At 50.1% G+C, this 15,728-nt stretch overlaps 2 protein-coding genes across 2 annotated transcripts; both read right to left on the bottom strand.

Annotated features, from left to right (window-relative positions):
• Window positions 1-3,747: 3,747 nt before the first annotated feature.
• Window positions 3,748-7,933, bottom strand: LOC120664789 (glucosamine inositolphosphorylceramide transferase 1). Its single transcript, XM_039944126.1, has 4 exons — window positions 7,290-7,933; window positions 7,073-7,195; window positions 5,726-5,893; window positions 3,748-5,640 (listed from the first exon to the last, which is right to left on the bottom strand). Exons 1-4 carry the CDS (start codon window positions 7,557-7,559, stop codon window positions 3,967-3,969), a joined length of 2,235 nt encoding a protein of 744 aa, XP_039800060.1. The 5' UTR covers window positions 7,560-7,933; the 3' UTR covers window positions 3,748-3,966.
• A 460-nt stretch (window positions 7,934-8,393) lies between these two features.
• On the bottom strand, window positions 8,394-10,694 carry LOC120664790 (protein CONSERVED IN THE GREEN LINEAGE AND DIATOMS 27, chloroplastic-like). The gene is made up of 4 exons (XM_039944127.1): window positions 10,081-10,694; window positions 9,975-10,003; window positions 9,271-9,327; window positions 8,394-8,941 (listed from the first exon to the last, which is right to left on the bottom strand). The coding sequence occupies exons 1-4, from the start codon at window positions 10,580-10,582 to the stop codon at window positions 8,735-8,737; spliced, it is 795 nt and encodes a 264-aa protein (XP_039800061.1). The 5' UTR covers window positions 10,583-10,694; the 3' UTR covers window positions 8,394-8,734.
• Between the last annotated feature and the right edge of the window lie 5,034 nt (window positions 10,695-15,728).

The raw sequence follows: 15,728 nt of genomic DNA on the forward strand, positions 1-15,728 counted from the left end.
TCAACCAAACCGGCATAGCGGCCATGGCTGTTCGTCACAAGAGAGCGCTCGACGGTCGGCGGCTGAAGCTACACCAGTGGGCGACTGGTCTCGGCATGACGCGTTCTACACGCGAACTTGCTCACAGGATGCGGCGGACTCCCGGTGGCGTGGAATCTCCATGGATGGTTCCTCGAAGGGGCGAGAGATCACCAGACCGGCATGGAGAGTGGTGACGGCTGCCGGCGTGCTGGGCGGCGAAGCGGGCGCCGCGTGTGTCATTCGCGGAGGCGCACATGGACGCGCCGGGCTTTCTACCTTGGCCTATCTCGGCGTGCGGTCTCGCCCCGCACGGCGCGCGCCTCCCCTCAAAGCGTGCCGTGCCGCTCGCGCTCTGCTGTCTGCTCCCTGGACGCCAACGCCCCGTCCAGAAATTTCTCTATTTTCTTTCTCCCAGCACAGAGCGTATCGAACTCTGAAATTTCTTGCGATGGTGGCTAGATTCCTCATATGTTCACATGATTTTTCTCGGAATTTTTGCGCGTCCGTAACCCCGTGAAATTGCGATTTTGTTTGGATCTCGGGGTGGACGGTATTTCATTTACCGTCCACCCTTCAGAAATTTCTCTATTTTCTTTCTCCCTGCACAGATCATATCGGAGCCTGAAATTTCTTGTGATGCCGAGTCACTTGATTCCCTGTTTACATGTTTTTTCCCGTAATTTTTTCTTACCACCAGACCTGTGAAATTGAGAGAGAAAAAAAAGTTATCTCAGGGTGGACGGTATGACCGCGGGGCCTGGTCGGTGACCGCGGGGCATCGCCATGGGTGGTTCCTCAAAGGTGCGAGGCCGCGAGCGATCACCAGACCGGCATGGCGGCCACTAGACACCGCGAGGCTGGCGATGCCTGCCGGCCTGCTTGTGGCCAAGCGGCCGCGGCGCGTGTAGGCTTTCAATCCCGGCCTGTCTCCGCGCGCGGCCTCGCCACGCACGGCGCGCACCTCGCGCGCTCAAAGCGTTCCGCGCCGGCGCACGCTCTGCTCCCTGGAGGCCCTGGACCGCGTATTACTGTACTTCCAACGCTCGCGTTCGCGTTCGCACCGCCGACGGGATCACCACCTGGGCGGCTGGGTGTGAGCAAGGTGCCGGGGAGGGTGGCGGCGTCACGCTCCTGGACGTGATCACGCGAACAACATTCATCACGGAGCTGGTGGCGCTGACGACGCGGTTCACGGAGCTCCCCTGCCCCCTGCTGCGAGGCCACCGACACCGACAGAGGCTACTGCGCAGTGCACTGGTTCAGTCAACTTGTGATGCTGACAGAAGCAGATTAGTTCGGTTCAAACTTCTGTGCTTGATTTCGTGATGCTGACAAGTTTGCGGGTAGATGTGCGCTTGTTGGGAATGCTATTGTTGCGTTCTGAACTTCTGATCGCGCTGAAAGATGGCATTTCCTTGTTGTTCCAGGCTTCAGGTTACATTCGCGAGGCTGCTGTGGCTAGCCCGCGCCCGCGCCGGCGAGGCTGCAGCCTGCAGCCTGCCGGCGGCGCCCTCCGGGAACGCTCCTGCCGACCACCCCCTGCAGAAATCTTCTTTATTTTCCTTCTCCCTCCATAGATCGTTTCGCAGTCTGAAATCTCATGTGGAGCTGGACAACTTCATCCCCCGTTTACATGATTTTTGTCGCGATTTTTGCGCATCTTTAGCCCTGTGAAATCCAGAGCTTTCCGGATCTCGGGGTGGACGGTATTTCGTTTACCGTCCACCCCCTGCATCAATTTCATCTTTTTTGTTCTCCCGCTAAAGATCACTTCGGCAAGCGAAACTTCGTGCGATGATGAGTAACCACGCTCCCCGATCACCTTGAAATTTCCCTTGATTTATGGGCCTCGTTGCCTCCGTCAAATTGAGTTTTTCTTGGTCGGCGTCGGCAGCCATGGAGTGTCCTTCACCGGGCAGGGCATGCTATAGCGGCGAAATGCTGCTGCTGGGCAAGCGGCCTCGGGGGCGGCGCGTTCTGCACGCGAACGCGCTCAATGGCATGGTGCGCGCGCTGTCGAGACCACGGGCCGCCGCTGGTCACCTGCCTGGCGGTGTCCCGTGTGTCGTGGGACGGCGCAGGCGGGCTCGTGAAAGAGGTGGCCGCCTGCGTGTTCATGGGCCCGTTTGCTTCTCCAGAATGTGTCTTCTATGCTCTGCATAAGTACTAAATAAAGTCTATTTGCAAAATCTCTTCAGAGATGAGTGTAATTTTTCGCGATGAATCTAATAACGTTAATTAATTGATAACTAGCTACAGTAATACTACAGTAACTATCATCTAATCATACGGTCAAATATCTCATTAAATTTTTCAAAGTTCCTAGCACAAGTTCTGAAGTTGGTTTTATAAATTGCCTTTATTTAACATCCCTAATTGGTAGTCAAAATGCGTTCTAGGCCATTCTAGAGATAACCAAGGCCATGGTCTCAAGGACGATCTCCCCTTCGCGCCCACACCCCGTGCGAAGAACAATGGGTGACGGAAGTCGCATCGTGCACCTGCTAGAGCCGGTGGTGACTGTCTCGCCAAGGAACCGGGCGCGGCGGACCGCCGTGCTCGGCTTGCATGATGGCGCCGCGAATCTGAGGACATGGCCGTGCTTGTGCACGAGCGTGTGCGCGCGTCCGGCGTCGAGGGGTAGCCCATGGTGTATAGGCTGGTCGGTATTTCATTTACCGTCACCCTTAGCGGATTTTCTCGTTTTTCTTTCTCGCTCGACAGATCACACCAGAGCCTGAAACTTTGCACGATGATGCGTAACTGCATTCCTCTTGCACGTGAATTTTCTCGCGATTTTAGCGCATCCCAGCCGCCGTAAACCTGCGGTTTTGGGGGATCCCGGGGTGGACGGTAAATGAGATACCGTCCACCCTAGCAGAAGTTTCTCCTTTTTGTTTCTCACTCCAAAGATCGAATCGGATCCTCAAATTTTGCAGGCTGATGAATACTACCATGAACCGTTCACGTGCATTTTTCTATGATTTTTGCGGGTCCTCTCAGCCATCAAATCGGGATTTTGTGATCTCTGGGTGGTCGGTGGGGCATGGCGCCATGGATGGTTCCTGCGGTCACCACTCACCAGACCGTCATGGCGGCCCTTGCGGTTGAAGATACAGGGCTTGTAACGGCTGCCGCCTGCCGGCCCTGCTGGATCGCCAGGCGGCCGCGGCGCCTGCCAAACGCGGAGGTGCTGGGCTTTCTACCCCGGCCTGTCGGTCTCGGGGGTGCTCGACGGCAGGCCTCGCGGCGCGCGCGGTCTCGCCACCCACGGCGCGCACCGTGCCTCAAAGCGTTCCGCGCCGGCGCCGTGCTCTGCTCCCTGGAGACCTGGACCACGTGTTATTGCCAGCGGCCACCGGAGGACGTGCTGGGGGCGGATCATGCTCGGGGCGCGCTCGTCGGTCACCTTGACGACCTGGTCGTGGATGATGTCTGCGTCGCGCCCATGTCCAGAGCGAAGTAGCGAACGCGTCCCGGAAGGCGTCGTGCACCGCAGGGATGTGGGCGCGGACGCCCGGCCAGGCGTGCGCCCGCTGTGAAGAATGGTCACCGCACACGGTGGCGACTGCGGTCACGGTCTCACGGTGGCAACTGCTGAGCAAGACAGATATCATTTTCCAGGAAGCAACAACGCGGGTTCCAGAAACAGAACGCTGGAACAAACAACGCGTTACGGTACGGTGGCAACTGCGGTCACGGTCTCACGGTGGCAACGAAAGACTGGTACACGTACATACATGAGTCATGAGGTTGAAAGAGTTGAAAATTAAAACTACCAGCTGCAACGATGTTCTTATGTTCTTATGTACGAATCTAATACGTACATCACAGGCCAGGGCATTTGTACCAGAAGGGCTATAACTATAAAACTTTACATGGGATCAACAAAAAATCTTGATGAAGCATATGTGTTTCATTGCTCGGTACTGCACCTTTGTCACACTATTTATCCCAATGGTCTTCTCGCATGCCAAACTCCCATTTCTGAGGGAGGGGGCCATATATGGAGGAAAACTTTGCCAAGCAATTTGTTCTGATATCATAATGCTTCTGCGTGTTTCGGCTGATTGCAACAGAAGAAAGCTTGGATGTGTCAATAGCCCATGCCGGGTGGACATACTCCACGGTCCTGGAGGAGCTTGCATTCGCATATAGAAAATTCATCAGCAGATCCTCACAGTTGAAGTTCTTGTGCACATAGTCCCTCCCTTCACGAGCTTCCTCGCTCCAGTACTTCTTGAACGCAAACTCACTGTCCATGAACGCAGCTCCTGTGAGGATCAGATTGTATCCCCTCTTACCCCTAGCGTATCTCTCATTCCTGTATTGTAATGGGTTGCCATCAATCATCCGAGGGTAAAAGCCCACCATCCACTCAGGGTGTTCTCTCCAGACCCTAAACCCTTTCTCCAAGTCAGAGCAGGTCATCATAATATCATCATCCAGTTCAAAAACAGCTCGGGTCTTTATCAGAGGATCAACCCTGAATCTATTGTTGAGAGAATTGATCTCTTCAACTCGTATCCTGACAGGAACAGTAGAATCAAAGGCATCACTGCTTGGAGGGTTACCTTTGTTCCAAACGACAACTATCTCCCTAACAGACTCACATCTCGAGTAGTGTTCAACAAATAGCTTCAAGTTCCAGAGACGAGCTTCATATGTCATTGTGACCATCGTGAATTGAGAGTGTTGCCCTTTATATGTGTACGCCTCTTCAGCACCATTGCCGCTACATAAGAAATGCACAGCAATGCACACATTCACGATACCAATTAGAGCAACTGCCCAAAAGAACAGCATATTGGACCAAGTTTTTTCATTGAGTCTTGTTTTGGTAGAAGAGAAATATCTGCCGATATTGGTAGAATATCTCCGGACTTTCTGGTTGAACCGGTGCCCAGGCAAGATACGAGACAATTCAGTTCTCCTTGTCAGAGGAACCCAGAAGCTTGGAGGAATGTAGCAACTGATTGCACCTTTCACAAAACCCACAAAAACAACAAGAGCAATAGCTAACAAGAAGCCTATGTAACCAAAGAGAGAACGTCGTGTTGAATCGCCTGAAGGCACACGATCACCATCCATTACAGCAATCCATCCACCAGACGCAAGTTGTTGGGCATCCATGTGATGGTACCTCATGCCATTCCATGCATTTCTACCTTTCTTTGGCTCTTCAATCCCAAGTTTTACTGGGACCTCTTTGTATTCTTCCTTGGTTAGCTTTTCAACTCTGTACAACTTAACCTTCCGTCCATAGGTACCACTGCAATCCTGACCTGGACGATACAATGATCCTTCAAATATGAAGAGCCTCCCACCATTTCGAGCTCCCAAACTTTTGTCTGATTTGTAAATTGGGTTTTGCTTGTGCTCAGTCCAAGGACCCAGAGGAGAGTTACTGTACCAAATCTCAAGCTCTGCATTCTTCTCAGTGCCATACCGTGTAAAATCAGAAGCAAATAACCACCAGTATCCCTCAAATTGGACTAATGAGGCATCAATGAGTGGCTTGTTGACAAGCACCTTCTCCAATGTCCATTCAAGGGGAAACTTGGTAGCGCGATAAAGGCGCAGCTCCTTCTTTTTGTTTCCCTCTGGCATCATGTATATCTAAAAGAGAAAAAGTTAGTTTACTTATATCTTCAGAAATGGTCACTATTTTTATCAGTAATAAGTATGACGGATAAGGATCTACCTCGTTCTCATATTTGAACACAAATGGATATGACAGATGCCATGCCTCATCTAAAGCAATGCCAAGAAACTCCCATGTTGCACCTTTATCAAAGCTTCTTGCAACTCCAATATCACCTTGCATTGAGGTTATTGTTTTTGTCTCGAAGAAGAGAAATAGTGTATCCCCCTACAAGATGCATAGCAGTACAATATCAGACCGCAAACTCCAGGAAAAAAAAGAGCAAAAGAAGGCATGGCATGTTAGTAGGGGGGGGGGGGGGGACATCCCTGGAAAGTAGCATCTTAAAGTCAAGAATGCGACTCATTGGATGACTCAGCAAATAATTATGCTGAATGCATTTCTAGGTTGATAAAATAGCATTTGCAAAACTTTCTTCTATGGCTTGGTTGTGCATATTCAACCAAGGCATGATGCTTTTATCAAGTAGTAGATGCCAATGAGGCAATGAGACCTTTCTACAAATCAAGTTTTACTCTAATGGTTTCAAACATTCAATGTACCTAAGAAAGCATGTAAAGGTGTTTGTTCCAACAATGTCGTAATCCTTCCCCCAACTACAGTTCCCTGGGTCATCATAATCATAAGCTAGAATTTGCTTTGAACCATGCTAGCTTACTGGCGAGCCATAGACTAGCAACAGATGTGCGGTGAACTTAACTTTGCATGCCTTGGCTGAGAAAGTTGCACGCTGTTCTTCACACAATACTAAGGTGCTGACAAAAAAAATGTGGTATGCTGATAATCAGCTAAACAGGCCTTTAAGCATCCAAAAATCAGCAAGCCCTTGAAAACCCCCCTATAGGGAAGTAGAATTCAAGAATTCGGCTACTGTGACCAATTCAGCCAGTCAACCGGAATGTTACCTATTGCTGCTGAACTACTTGCTACCATAGCTTATCTAATTTGCAAATCATTGCTGAACTACTTTGAACCATGCTAGATTACTGGCGAGTCATAGACGAGCAACAGGTGTTCGATGAACTTAACTTTGCATGCCTTGGCTAAGTTACACACTGTTCTTCACACAATACTAAGGCACTGACAAAGAAAATGGTATCCAGGTAACCAGCTGAACAGGCAAGTCAACTACTCTAAGCACCCCAAAAACAAAACTTCAAGTCCTCAAAAATTAAGGAGCTGAATTAAGGAAGTCAGTTAACTACCACCAATTCAGTTAGTCAACTTGAATTTTACCTATTTTGCTGCTCAACGATTTGCTACCATATCTTAGCTAATTTGCAAACCATTGCTACATCCACACACAGTAGAATTCTTTTTTGAACGAAAACACAGCAGAATTCCACCCCGGGGAAGAGCGGCAGCACTGAAGGCAGCAGCGCTCACCTCGACGTAGAGGAATGGGTCGGCGACGAAATTGCTCGGGTACCCCGCCTCCGTCGGGGTCGCGCAGGTCAGCACGGGGTTTGCCACCGGCCACGCCGAGCTGTTCCCATTGCTTCTCCCTTCCTGCCCACCAAAATTACACACCAGTAAGCACCTGCGGCGTCATCCCAGCACACGGAAGGCCGCAGCCCAGGAGAGAGCGCTGCACGCCACCCACCAGCTCGATGGGCCGTAGCTCGAGCGGGCTGCTGCCGTAGAACATCCCCACCGACCACGACCCCTCGCCGTCGGGGCGGCACCCGGCGGCGCCGGAGTCGGGGAGGCGGAACGACGAGACCACCACCCAGAAGTACAGGCCGCCCACGACCGCCGCCGCGGCCGCCGCGGCCAGCAGGAACGAGGCGGCCGGCGACCGCGCGAGCGCCGCGCGCATGCTGCTGCTCGGCGGCCTCATAGCTCCTCCCCGCCGCGCAGCCTGGCCAGCCATGCCCCGCCACCCCGCGCCCGTAGCATCGACCGGCCGATCGGATCCCGGGCTGGCGCCGCGCGGAATCTCCCCTCGCTCCTCCAGAGCCCGCCGAGCTGGATCAACCTCCACTAGCCAAATAATTTAAGCATGGGAATGCGAGGCGGGGCCAGGCGCCGGCGGCCGGCAGGAGGGGGTTAGCGGGTAATTGACGCGTGATTATGGTTGGACAGAGGGGGATTAGCGGGCAGCTTGCAACAAGTCAGAGCTGCTTCGCTGTCCTAGCGCTAGCGGCGAGGTGCTTTGTGGAATTGTGGGAGAGGTTTTGTGTGACGACGGGGGCGGACGGCTCGGGCTCGGGGTGATCTGGAATTCTGGATGCGGCGTTTGGATGCCGTGTTTGGTTAGGGCTCGTGAAATTTTTTTTGGCCACTTGACCACTAATTTAGAGTATTAAATGAAGTCTAATTATAAAACCATCTGCAGGGCCCTCAGTAAATTCGCGAGACCAATCTAACAAGGTCTTTGATCGCATAATTATAGGATGGTTACTGTAGCATCACTGTAGTAAATCATGGATTATTTACCGTCATTAGATTCGTCTCGAAAAATTACACCTATCCGTAAAAAAGTTTCGCAAATAAACTTCGTTTAGTAATCCATGCATGCATTCATCTTTTTTTGAAAAAAATTTCGCGGTATGTTTGACCGGAACCAGCACGGACGCTGGTTTCCTTTCTTCTTCTTCTTCCGCGTTTCAAACATTCTTCTCTGAGAGAAAATGCTAGTAGAAGCCAACATTTTTTCCCGATCTAGAGATTTTTCTTTTCAACATAACAGTGACATATCGGGAAAGAAGCAACAATTGGCATTTGTCCTGGTATATTTCTGATGTTCTGCAGCTTCCAGGCCATGCCCGTTAGCAGGAAGCTTCGCTTCACGAGAGCATTGACCCGGAAGAACAAAATTTCAGTCAATCCAAGCACAATTTAGCCCTTGAATTTTGGGCCAAGCACCGTAATTTTTCACAAGTTGTGTCTAAATGTATCAGTACTACGTATGGTCAAATATTTACATTACCCTGATGGATCGAAAAATCCAAACAGAAATGGATGCATCCACCCTTTACAAAGGCAAGAACCTGTAATACTATCTTCCATCATCTAAAAATCTTCCATGCTACACGTTTTCCGTTGCTAAGACAGATCAGGTTCTCCACAGAATGCATCCGGCTCAAATGACCTTGCAGCAGTGTCACTGTACACTCCAGGGATTGCCCTCCCACCCGTATTTTCATACGGTTGCTTTGGGTTCTCAGTGTTGACGTATAGAAGAATGCAGAGGATCAGGGAGCCTGCCAGACCCACCAAAGTAAACTTCACTCTGCTCAGCACAGGCTTGACCTGGAGCATAACAAAACAGGGTAAAAAATACAGTGCTTAGCAGGCATGCAAAAGATTCTTCGCAATGATGCTATGATGTTTTTTTTTGGCACGGCAATTTCAAATGTTTCAGAAAAGGACTGTGCCAGATAGCACCCACAAATGTAGATCCAGAGCATGATTCATAATGCGATCATATCTCCGAAAGATTTCACAGCTCATGCCATGTGCATGTACTAATATTGATTTCCTAAGCTTTATGGCATAGAGTTGATTCTCAGAAAACAAAGCACAAATCTTACCTATAACAAAAGAATTGCATATTTAAGAAGTCAACAAGGACAACTTACAGAAAATGAGCCTAGAAGCCGATCTCTAGCTAGAACTTCTGGAGTTTTAACCCATATCTGCCAACAAGAAGAAACAATGTTAGCAACAAGAGTTAATTCTGCTGCTTAATGATGAGTTAACTATACTGAATTCCATGCATACGAGAATCCAATCAGCACTATACATATAAAATAAATCACATCAGCAAAGTGAGAGACCAGGACCCATCTAGACTAAATGTGAAAAATCAAATTTTATGGCCATCTTAAGAATACACATTAAGACACCTGCCTACATATCACAGGATGAAAAATAACTCCACATTTCTATATCATTGTTTAATTGCCAAAGAAGCACTTGTCGTAGTACTACAACACATCAGCAGATTAACACATCACTACTTTTTATGAACTCAATATCAATAACGTCAAGCTTGATAAAGATGAGCGAGAGAGCAACTACTGCAAAAGCTGTTCGGTGGCACTGGTTATATTCCTGATTGTGTGATTCCGGTAACTTCCCTAGATCATATTCCTTTCATCCTAGGTTATTTTACTAAAAGGATCACGGCCTAACCAAGCAAGTTAGCTTTTGATGATATACTGACACCTCATAGCAGAGTTCAGTCACAGACGAGGGCATTTTAGTTAGGCGCAATTTTTGCTAACCAATTTAGTACCAGATCAAATACCAGAAACTGACGCGATCAACAGAAACATCTCACCTGTCCGTCATACCATCCCGTCTCCTCATCTGAACCAAATACGATACGGATTTCAGACTACAACAACACAAACTAACAGGAAGGCGAACAAATTTGGATTCCTCACACTCCACCGTGGCGCTGAGCAGGCGGTTGCCGACGTATGCCCACCCGAGGTACATCCGCACCACGGCGAGCGTGACAGCGAGGATCCCGGACCCCGTGGCCCCGAGCGCGAGGTGCACGGCGTCGCCGCCAGCCCCACCGCGGCCCCCGAAGGCGGCGACGGGGAGCCCGACGAAGAGCGCGAAGGCGGCGCCCGTGAGCGCGAGGCGGGAGCAGTAGACGCGGAGGTCCCCCGCCGCCCAGGAGAAGGGCAGGGAGGACGCGAGCGCCTCGTACTCGTTCACCGGCCGCTGCTCCGGCGGCACCGGGCACCACTCGATCTCCGGCGAGGAGGAGCTCCCGTTCCGCGACGGCGGCGGCATCGCGAGGCAGCGGTGGCGCGGAGGCCGAGGCCTCGCGACCCGCCGCGCGCCGCGCGCGGGGAGAGCGGAGCCAGGGTTTCGGAGCAGGGGGAGCGGGAGGAGGCGCGCGTGGAGGGGCGGGGAGGGGAGGGAGGCGGCCATGGGGAAGGGAAGGCGAGCCGGAGCGCGGGTGCTGCGAGCCGGGAAGCAACGGCTCGGCGTCGGTTTCGTTCCCTCGACCCTCGTCTCGTGGAGTTTGCGTGGCCACCTCCTGCTCTCCACGTTAGCAGTTCGCACACTTCGACTTCGCAGTCAAGACGCTCTGCTGCTTTCCACGGGAGTGGAGGAAACTGGTCCGATAACTCGTGAGATCTTTTCGGCCTTAGCATGCGGCCCACTAACGCGAGTGCGACCATGGGCGGTTTTTTTTTATTTCCATTTTTTACAAAAATATATTTTCGATTTGGAAATTTACAGGAATATACCCCAGCCGCCCCGCTGCCGGGCGGCCAGGACCTGGCCGCCCCGCTGCTGGCCGCCCGGCAGCGGGGCGGCAGGGGCATTTCTGAAAAAAAATTCGCGGAGAAAATTGCGCGCAGGTCCCTGAGAGCCGGTCGCCCGGCAGCGGGGCGGCCGGTCCTGGCCGCCTGGCTGTAGGGCGACTGGCTCTCCCAACCTTATATAAGGGTTGACTGGTCCCCCCACCCCTCATTTGTATCACTAAAATTTCAGAAACCAAGAAAAAAAAGAGGGAGGGAGGGTTGCATCACTAAAATTTCAGAAACCAAGAAAAAAGTGGGAGGGAGGGAGAGAGGCGAAGCCCTGCCGGATTTTCGAGCCGGCGACTGTAGGTAACCAAAATTCTTCTACGCTTTACAAATAGATTATGTTGTAATTATTTTTGTTAAAACAGTAGATTAGCAATCAATTTAATTATTGTTAGGAGTGATTAGTTGTACATTTAGGTGCAGTTACTTGTAATGATTAGCGTTGATACAGTATATTTAGTGTTAGATTAAGTATTAGAAAGTACTAGAAAATTATTAGAGAAATATTAGAAAGTCTTAAAAATTGGAAGATAATATTAAAAAATGTTAGAAAATTGTAGAAAGTATTTTGTTGAAATAGTAGTTTAGCAATCAGTTTAATTATTATTAGGAGTGATTAGTGATACATTTAGGTGTAGTTACTGATAATGATTAATGTTGATATAGTATATTAGCAATCTGATTGCTCACTTGTGATTGCCAGGGCTCAATACCATGGCATCCTCAGGATCCACCTACATTCTATGGAGTAAGGTGACAGAAACAGTCCCCCTAAGGAGTCCAGGTGCCTATGTGTTTTTGCGGATCCTTGTGCAAACTAATGAAATCAAGGGTTTTGGGGGGACGACTTTGGCAAGAGGTTCTTCATGTGCGAGAATTACGAGTACGACCCGCCCAATCATTACGGCAAAGACCGAGCAAAGGTACTACAAAACACTATCAGAGTTTGTCACTTTCAGATCTAGTAATTACTTCTAATATGATTTGGGGAAAGACTCCACCGCCTCTATGTGATTTCGTGCAGTGGTTAGACACCGAGCAATCTCAGCAGGATAAGGATCACGTGGAGCGTCAAGCAAGGTGGGCTGCACAAAGGTGGCAACGAATGCTGCATGAAGTACAGATGGAGGAGAAGCGCAAGAAAAACCAGGAAGAGATTCAGAAGAGTGTAAGGATCGATGGATCAAGAAGGGGGTGAATTGGGCCTTTTTAAAATTTCTAAAACAATTAAAGCAACCTTAACCTATGCAAAGCTAGTAAGGCTCAATTCAACAACCGGCTAACTAAGCAAACTACACAAGCTAACAAAGATATGAAACTAAGTAAAGTAGAGCTAAGTTATGATCTCTAAGGTCAAGCACAAGAATAATTACAAGAAAGTAAGTGCTTGAAATAAAAGAGTGGACAAGAGACAACTGGATTTTTTCCCGTGGTGTCGATGTGTTGGCACACACCCCTAATCCACGTTGTGACACTCACTAAGAGTCTTGTCACCTCCCATATCACCGAGACTTGGGCGCTCACTAAGAGTCTCCGTTCACCATCCTGGCGTGGTGGAGCTCAAGCCATGTACAAACTTCTTCGGGCTCCCACAATCCTTGGCAAGCTCCGGAAGAAACACCTTCAATCACCAAGATCGCCTAGGTGCTGCCAATCACCAAGAGTAACAAGCTAGGGCCTTCACTTGAGTAAGAACCGATCACCAAGAACGGATGCACACAAGTTTCTCTCTACTCAAGTCCTTAGTCTTGCTTCTTGAATGATTGAATGAACAAATGTGTGGAACATGAAGCTCAAGGTGGCTCTCAACAATAGTATAGTGTATGAATGTTTTCTGGTGTCAAGAGAGTGCAAAATGACCCATTGGAGGGGTATATATAGGTAGCTCACACGAATAGAGCCGTTGGAGAAAAACTGCCAGAAAACTGCTTAGCGCCGGTTAATCCGACGAACCTCCAATAGCCAGCGTCGGTTTAACCGATGAATGTAAACTGTCCATTTGGAAAACTAGCCGTTACAACTTGGGCAGATTAACCGACGTATCATCGTTTAACCGGTGAGTGTAGTTGTCCACTGATCAACTGAAAAACCAAGTCTCTGGACAATTGCACCGACGTTAACTCAAATCCATCGTCGGTTTAACCGGTGAGTATAACTTTTGAAACCCCTGAGAAAACCAACTCACTGGACAATTGCACCGACGCTAATTTCAAACATCGTCGGTTTAACCGGTGTATAGAACCTGAAACACCCTGGAAAAACCAACTCTGGACTAATGCACCGACGTTCATTTCAAACATCGTCGGTTTAACCGGTGTATAGAACCTGTCCAGACTCTGATAACTGCATTTAACCGACGTATAGAAAAGTTGAGTCGTCGGTTAAACCGGTGTATAGACTTTTTCTGATTTTGCCTTTTTTGATTTGAGTCTTGTGTGAAATCCAAATATTCTTGAGATATAAGTTAAAAACCACTTATTTGAACTTCTTTAGAACCTGAGTGACCATAGTGTGCATCCATTTTTAAATGACCATGTCCATGCTCAAGTTACTTGACCTTAACCCCTCTTAATAGTGCGATCACTACAAAACTATAAAACCTATACTAACCTAAGTGTCCTTCTCAACCTTACGACACTTAGGACTAGAAAGATCCTTAGTCTTGTTATATATTTGAGTTGAATACCGAGATCGCCTTTTTGAATAATGAAAATGAGGGGCCTCTTTTGTCATATGACCAAATGAGCGATAATGTTTCATTAAGCTGCACAAACTCATTAGTCGCAATAATGGTTGTCATTAATCACCGAAACATACCTAGAGGGCCTAGATGCTTACAAAGAGGATTACAGAAGTGGAACGTCAGAAGACAGAGGAACGTGAAGCTGATAGGGAGAGGAAGTGAGAGAGGGCCCGCCGTGCTAAGGAAGCAGTGTCTGAAGCTATTAGGAAGAAAAAATATCCCCGGTGCACTCAGATATGTCTCAAACCACAGCATACTCAAGAGTCAAATGTACATATCCATGAACTAACATCAAATGATAATAAAACATCAAGGTCCTGCAACTACGAGCTCTCTCTATCTCTACCCTCCCCCTGACTCCAACTTCCCCTAACTCTCTCCCCCTTTGGCATCAAAGCACCAAAAAGGCGAGCTACTGATCCGGCTGTCGTGGCACGGCGAGGAAGCGGTCCGGGTCGTCGTCGTCGTCGTCGGACAGAGAACCCTCGGTGACGGACGAGAGCTGCTGGTCGGAGCTGACTGGGGGTGTAGCTGTCGTAGATGCTCTCGTACTAGCACTGCCTAGGAGAGGGTCTGTAGAAGTAGTAACCGGCTCAGCAGAAGATGTGTCAACATCTGAAGTCGTGAGTGCTGAAGCTGCCGGCTGTGTCGACTGCTGAAGTATAGACTCCTCTCCTCCTCCCCCTGAAGGTAGTGTCAGTGGTACGACGGGGAGGGCGACTGACTGAACTGCCGACGGTGAGTCCTAGAAGAGTGTAGTCGCTGGCAGTGGTGAGAAGTAGCTGGCGCTATGTCCAAGGAGTGCGGACATCGAGAACGTTATCTCCGGTGTCACCGAAGTAGCTGGAGCTACAGTAGGGGCTGGAGCAGGAGTGACTGTAAGCTGAGGTGCTCCAACACCCTGAAGGCCTGGCTGCTGCGGGGCGAGTCCGGTGTGAGTGTACAGTTGTGTGATCATCCCAAACATCGCCATCATGCCCTGCTGCATCTGCTGAAACTGAGCGTCTGTCCTCTGTGATACTCGATCAATGAGCCCGACAAAACACTCCTCAGCTGTAGCACGCTCTTGGGCAGCCTCTCTCTGAATGGCTGCTAGCTGGGCCTCATGGGCTCTCCTGGCCTCCTCCTGTGCTATCCGATCCTCTCGCTGCTGAGTGACAAGCTGCTGAAGAAGAGAGGTAAGCTCGGATGGCTGAGTTACCTGGGACTCTGTGACTGTGGCAGCTGCGGGTGACGAGTGAGCTGGCTCTCTGGACCCTCCTGCCTCGTGGTCGTGACTGCCGGGTGCTGCAGGAAAGTACTCGGCATCCTCGGAGGAGTCTGACTCAAGCTCAGACCAGTGAATCTTATCATCCCCTCCAGGAAGCTGTGCCTCGGCTGCCAGAAGTGTCTCGTCCTCCTGTGCTACTCGGGCCTGTGCCTCTGGTGATAGCTGTGCCATAGCAGCTCTCTCGGCCTGTCTGCCTCTCCTCCGGTCCTGGGGAGCTGTCGGACGGTAAACTGGGAACCGGGGAGCCTCATCCTGATGGTATACTGCACTGACGTGTGACTCAGCTGGCACAATTATAGAACAGATATAGCTGATCCAGTGAGCATAAGGGAACTGACGTACAACACCCATCCCGTCAGTGATCACACCCTCGATCTCAGCCAAAAAGAAGTCAACAATGTCAAACGGCTCGTGAGTATGTGAAGAAGTAGCTGCTGCTGCAAACTAGTGAACCCCTCTGGGTAGCCACTCCTCGGTAACAGGGTTCTCCGGAGTGCCATGTGAACAACGTACGCCTCTGGGTTAGCAAGCTAGGGATTCTGGCGTACGAGGCTGGAAACGGCTGGCGGAAACACTGAGAGATCGCCTCGTGAGAAGGTGCAATCCCGCCAATCATCGCTCTGCGCGGTGGATCTGCGTCTCCGTATACCATCTCGTGCAGGGAGACATCAACCAAATCGACTCCGAGAATCCCTGCAATCGTCGCCCTGGACAAGCCAAAGACCTGGCCTCCAAACACGAAGTGTA

The sequence above is a fragment of the Panicum virgatum genome, chromosome 3N, assembly GCF_016808335.1.
Source record: "Panicum virgatum strain AP13 chromosome 3N, P.virgatum_v5, whole genome shotgun sequence".
In the NCBI taxonomy this organism is placed as follows: Eukaryota; Viridiplantae; Streptophyta; class Magnoliopsida; order Poales; family Poaceae; genus Panicum; species Panicum virgatum.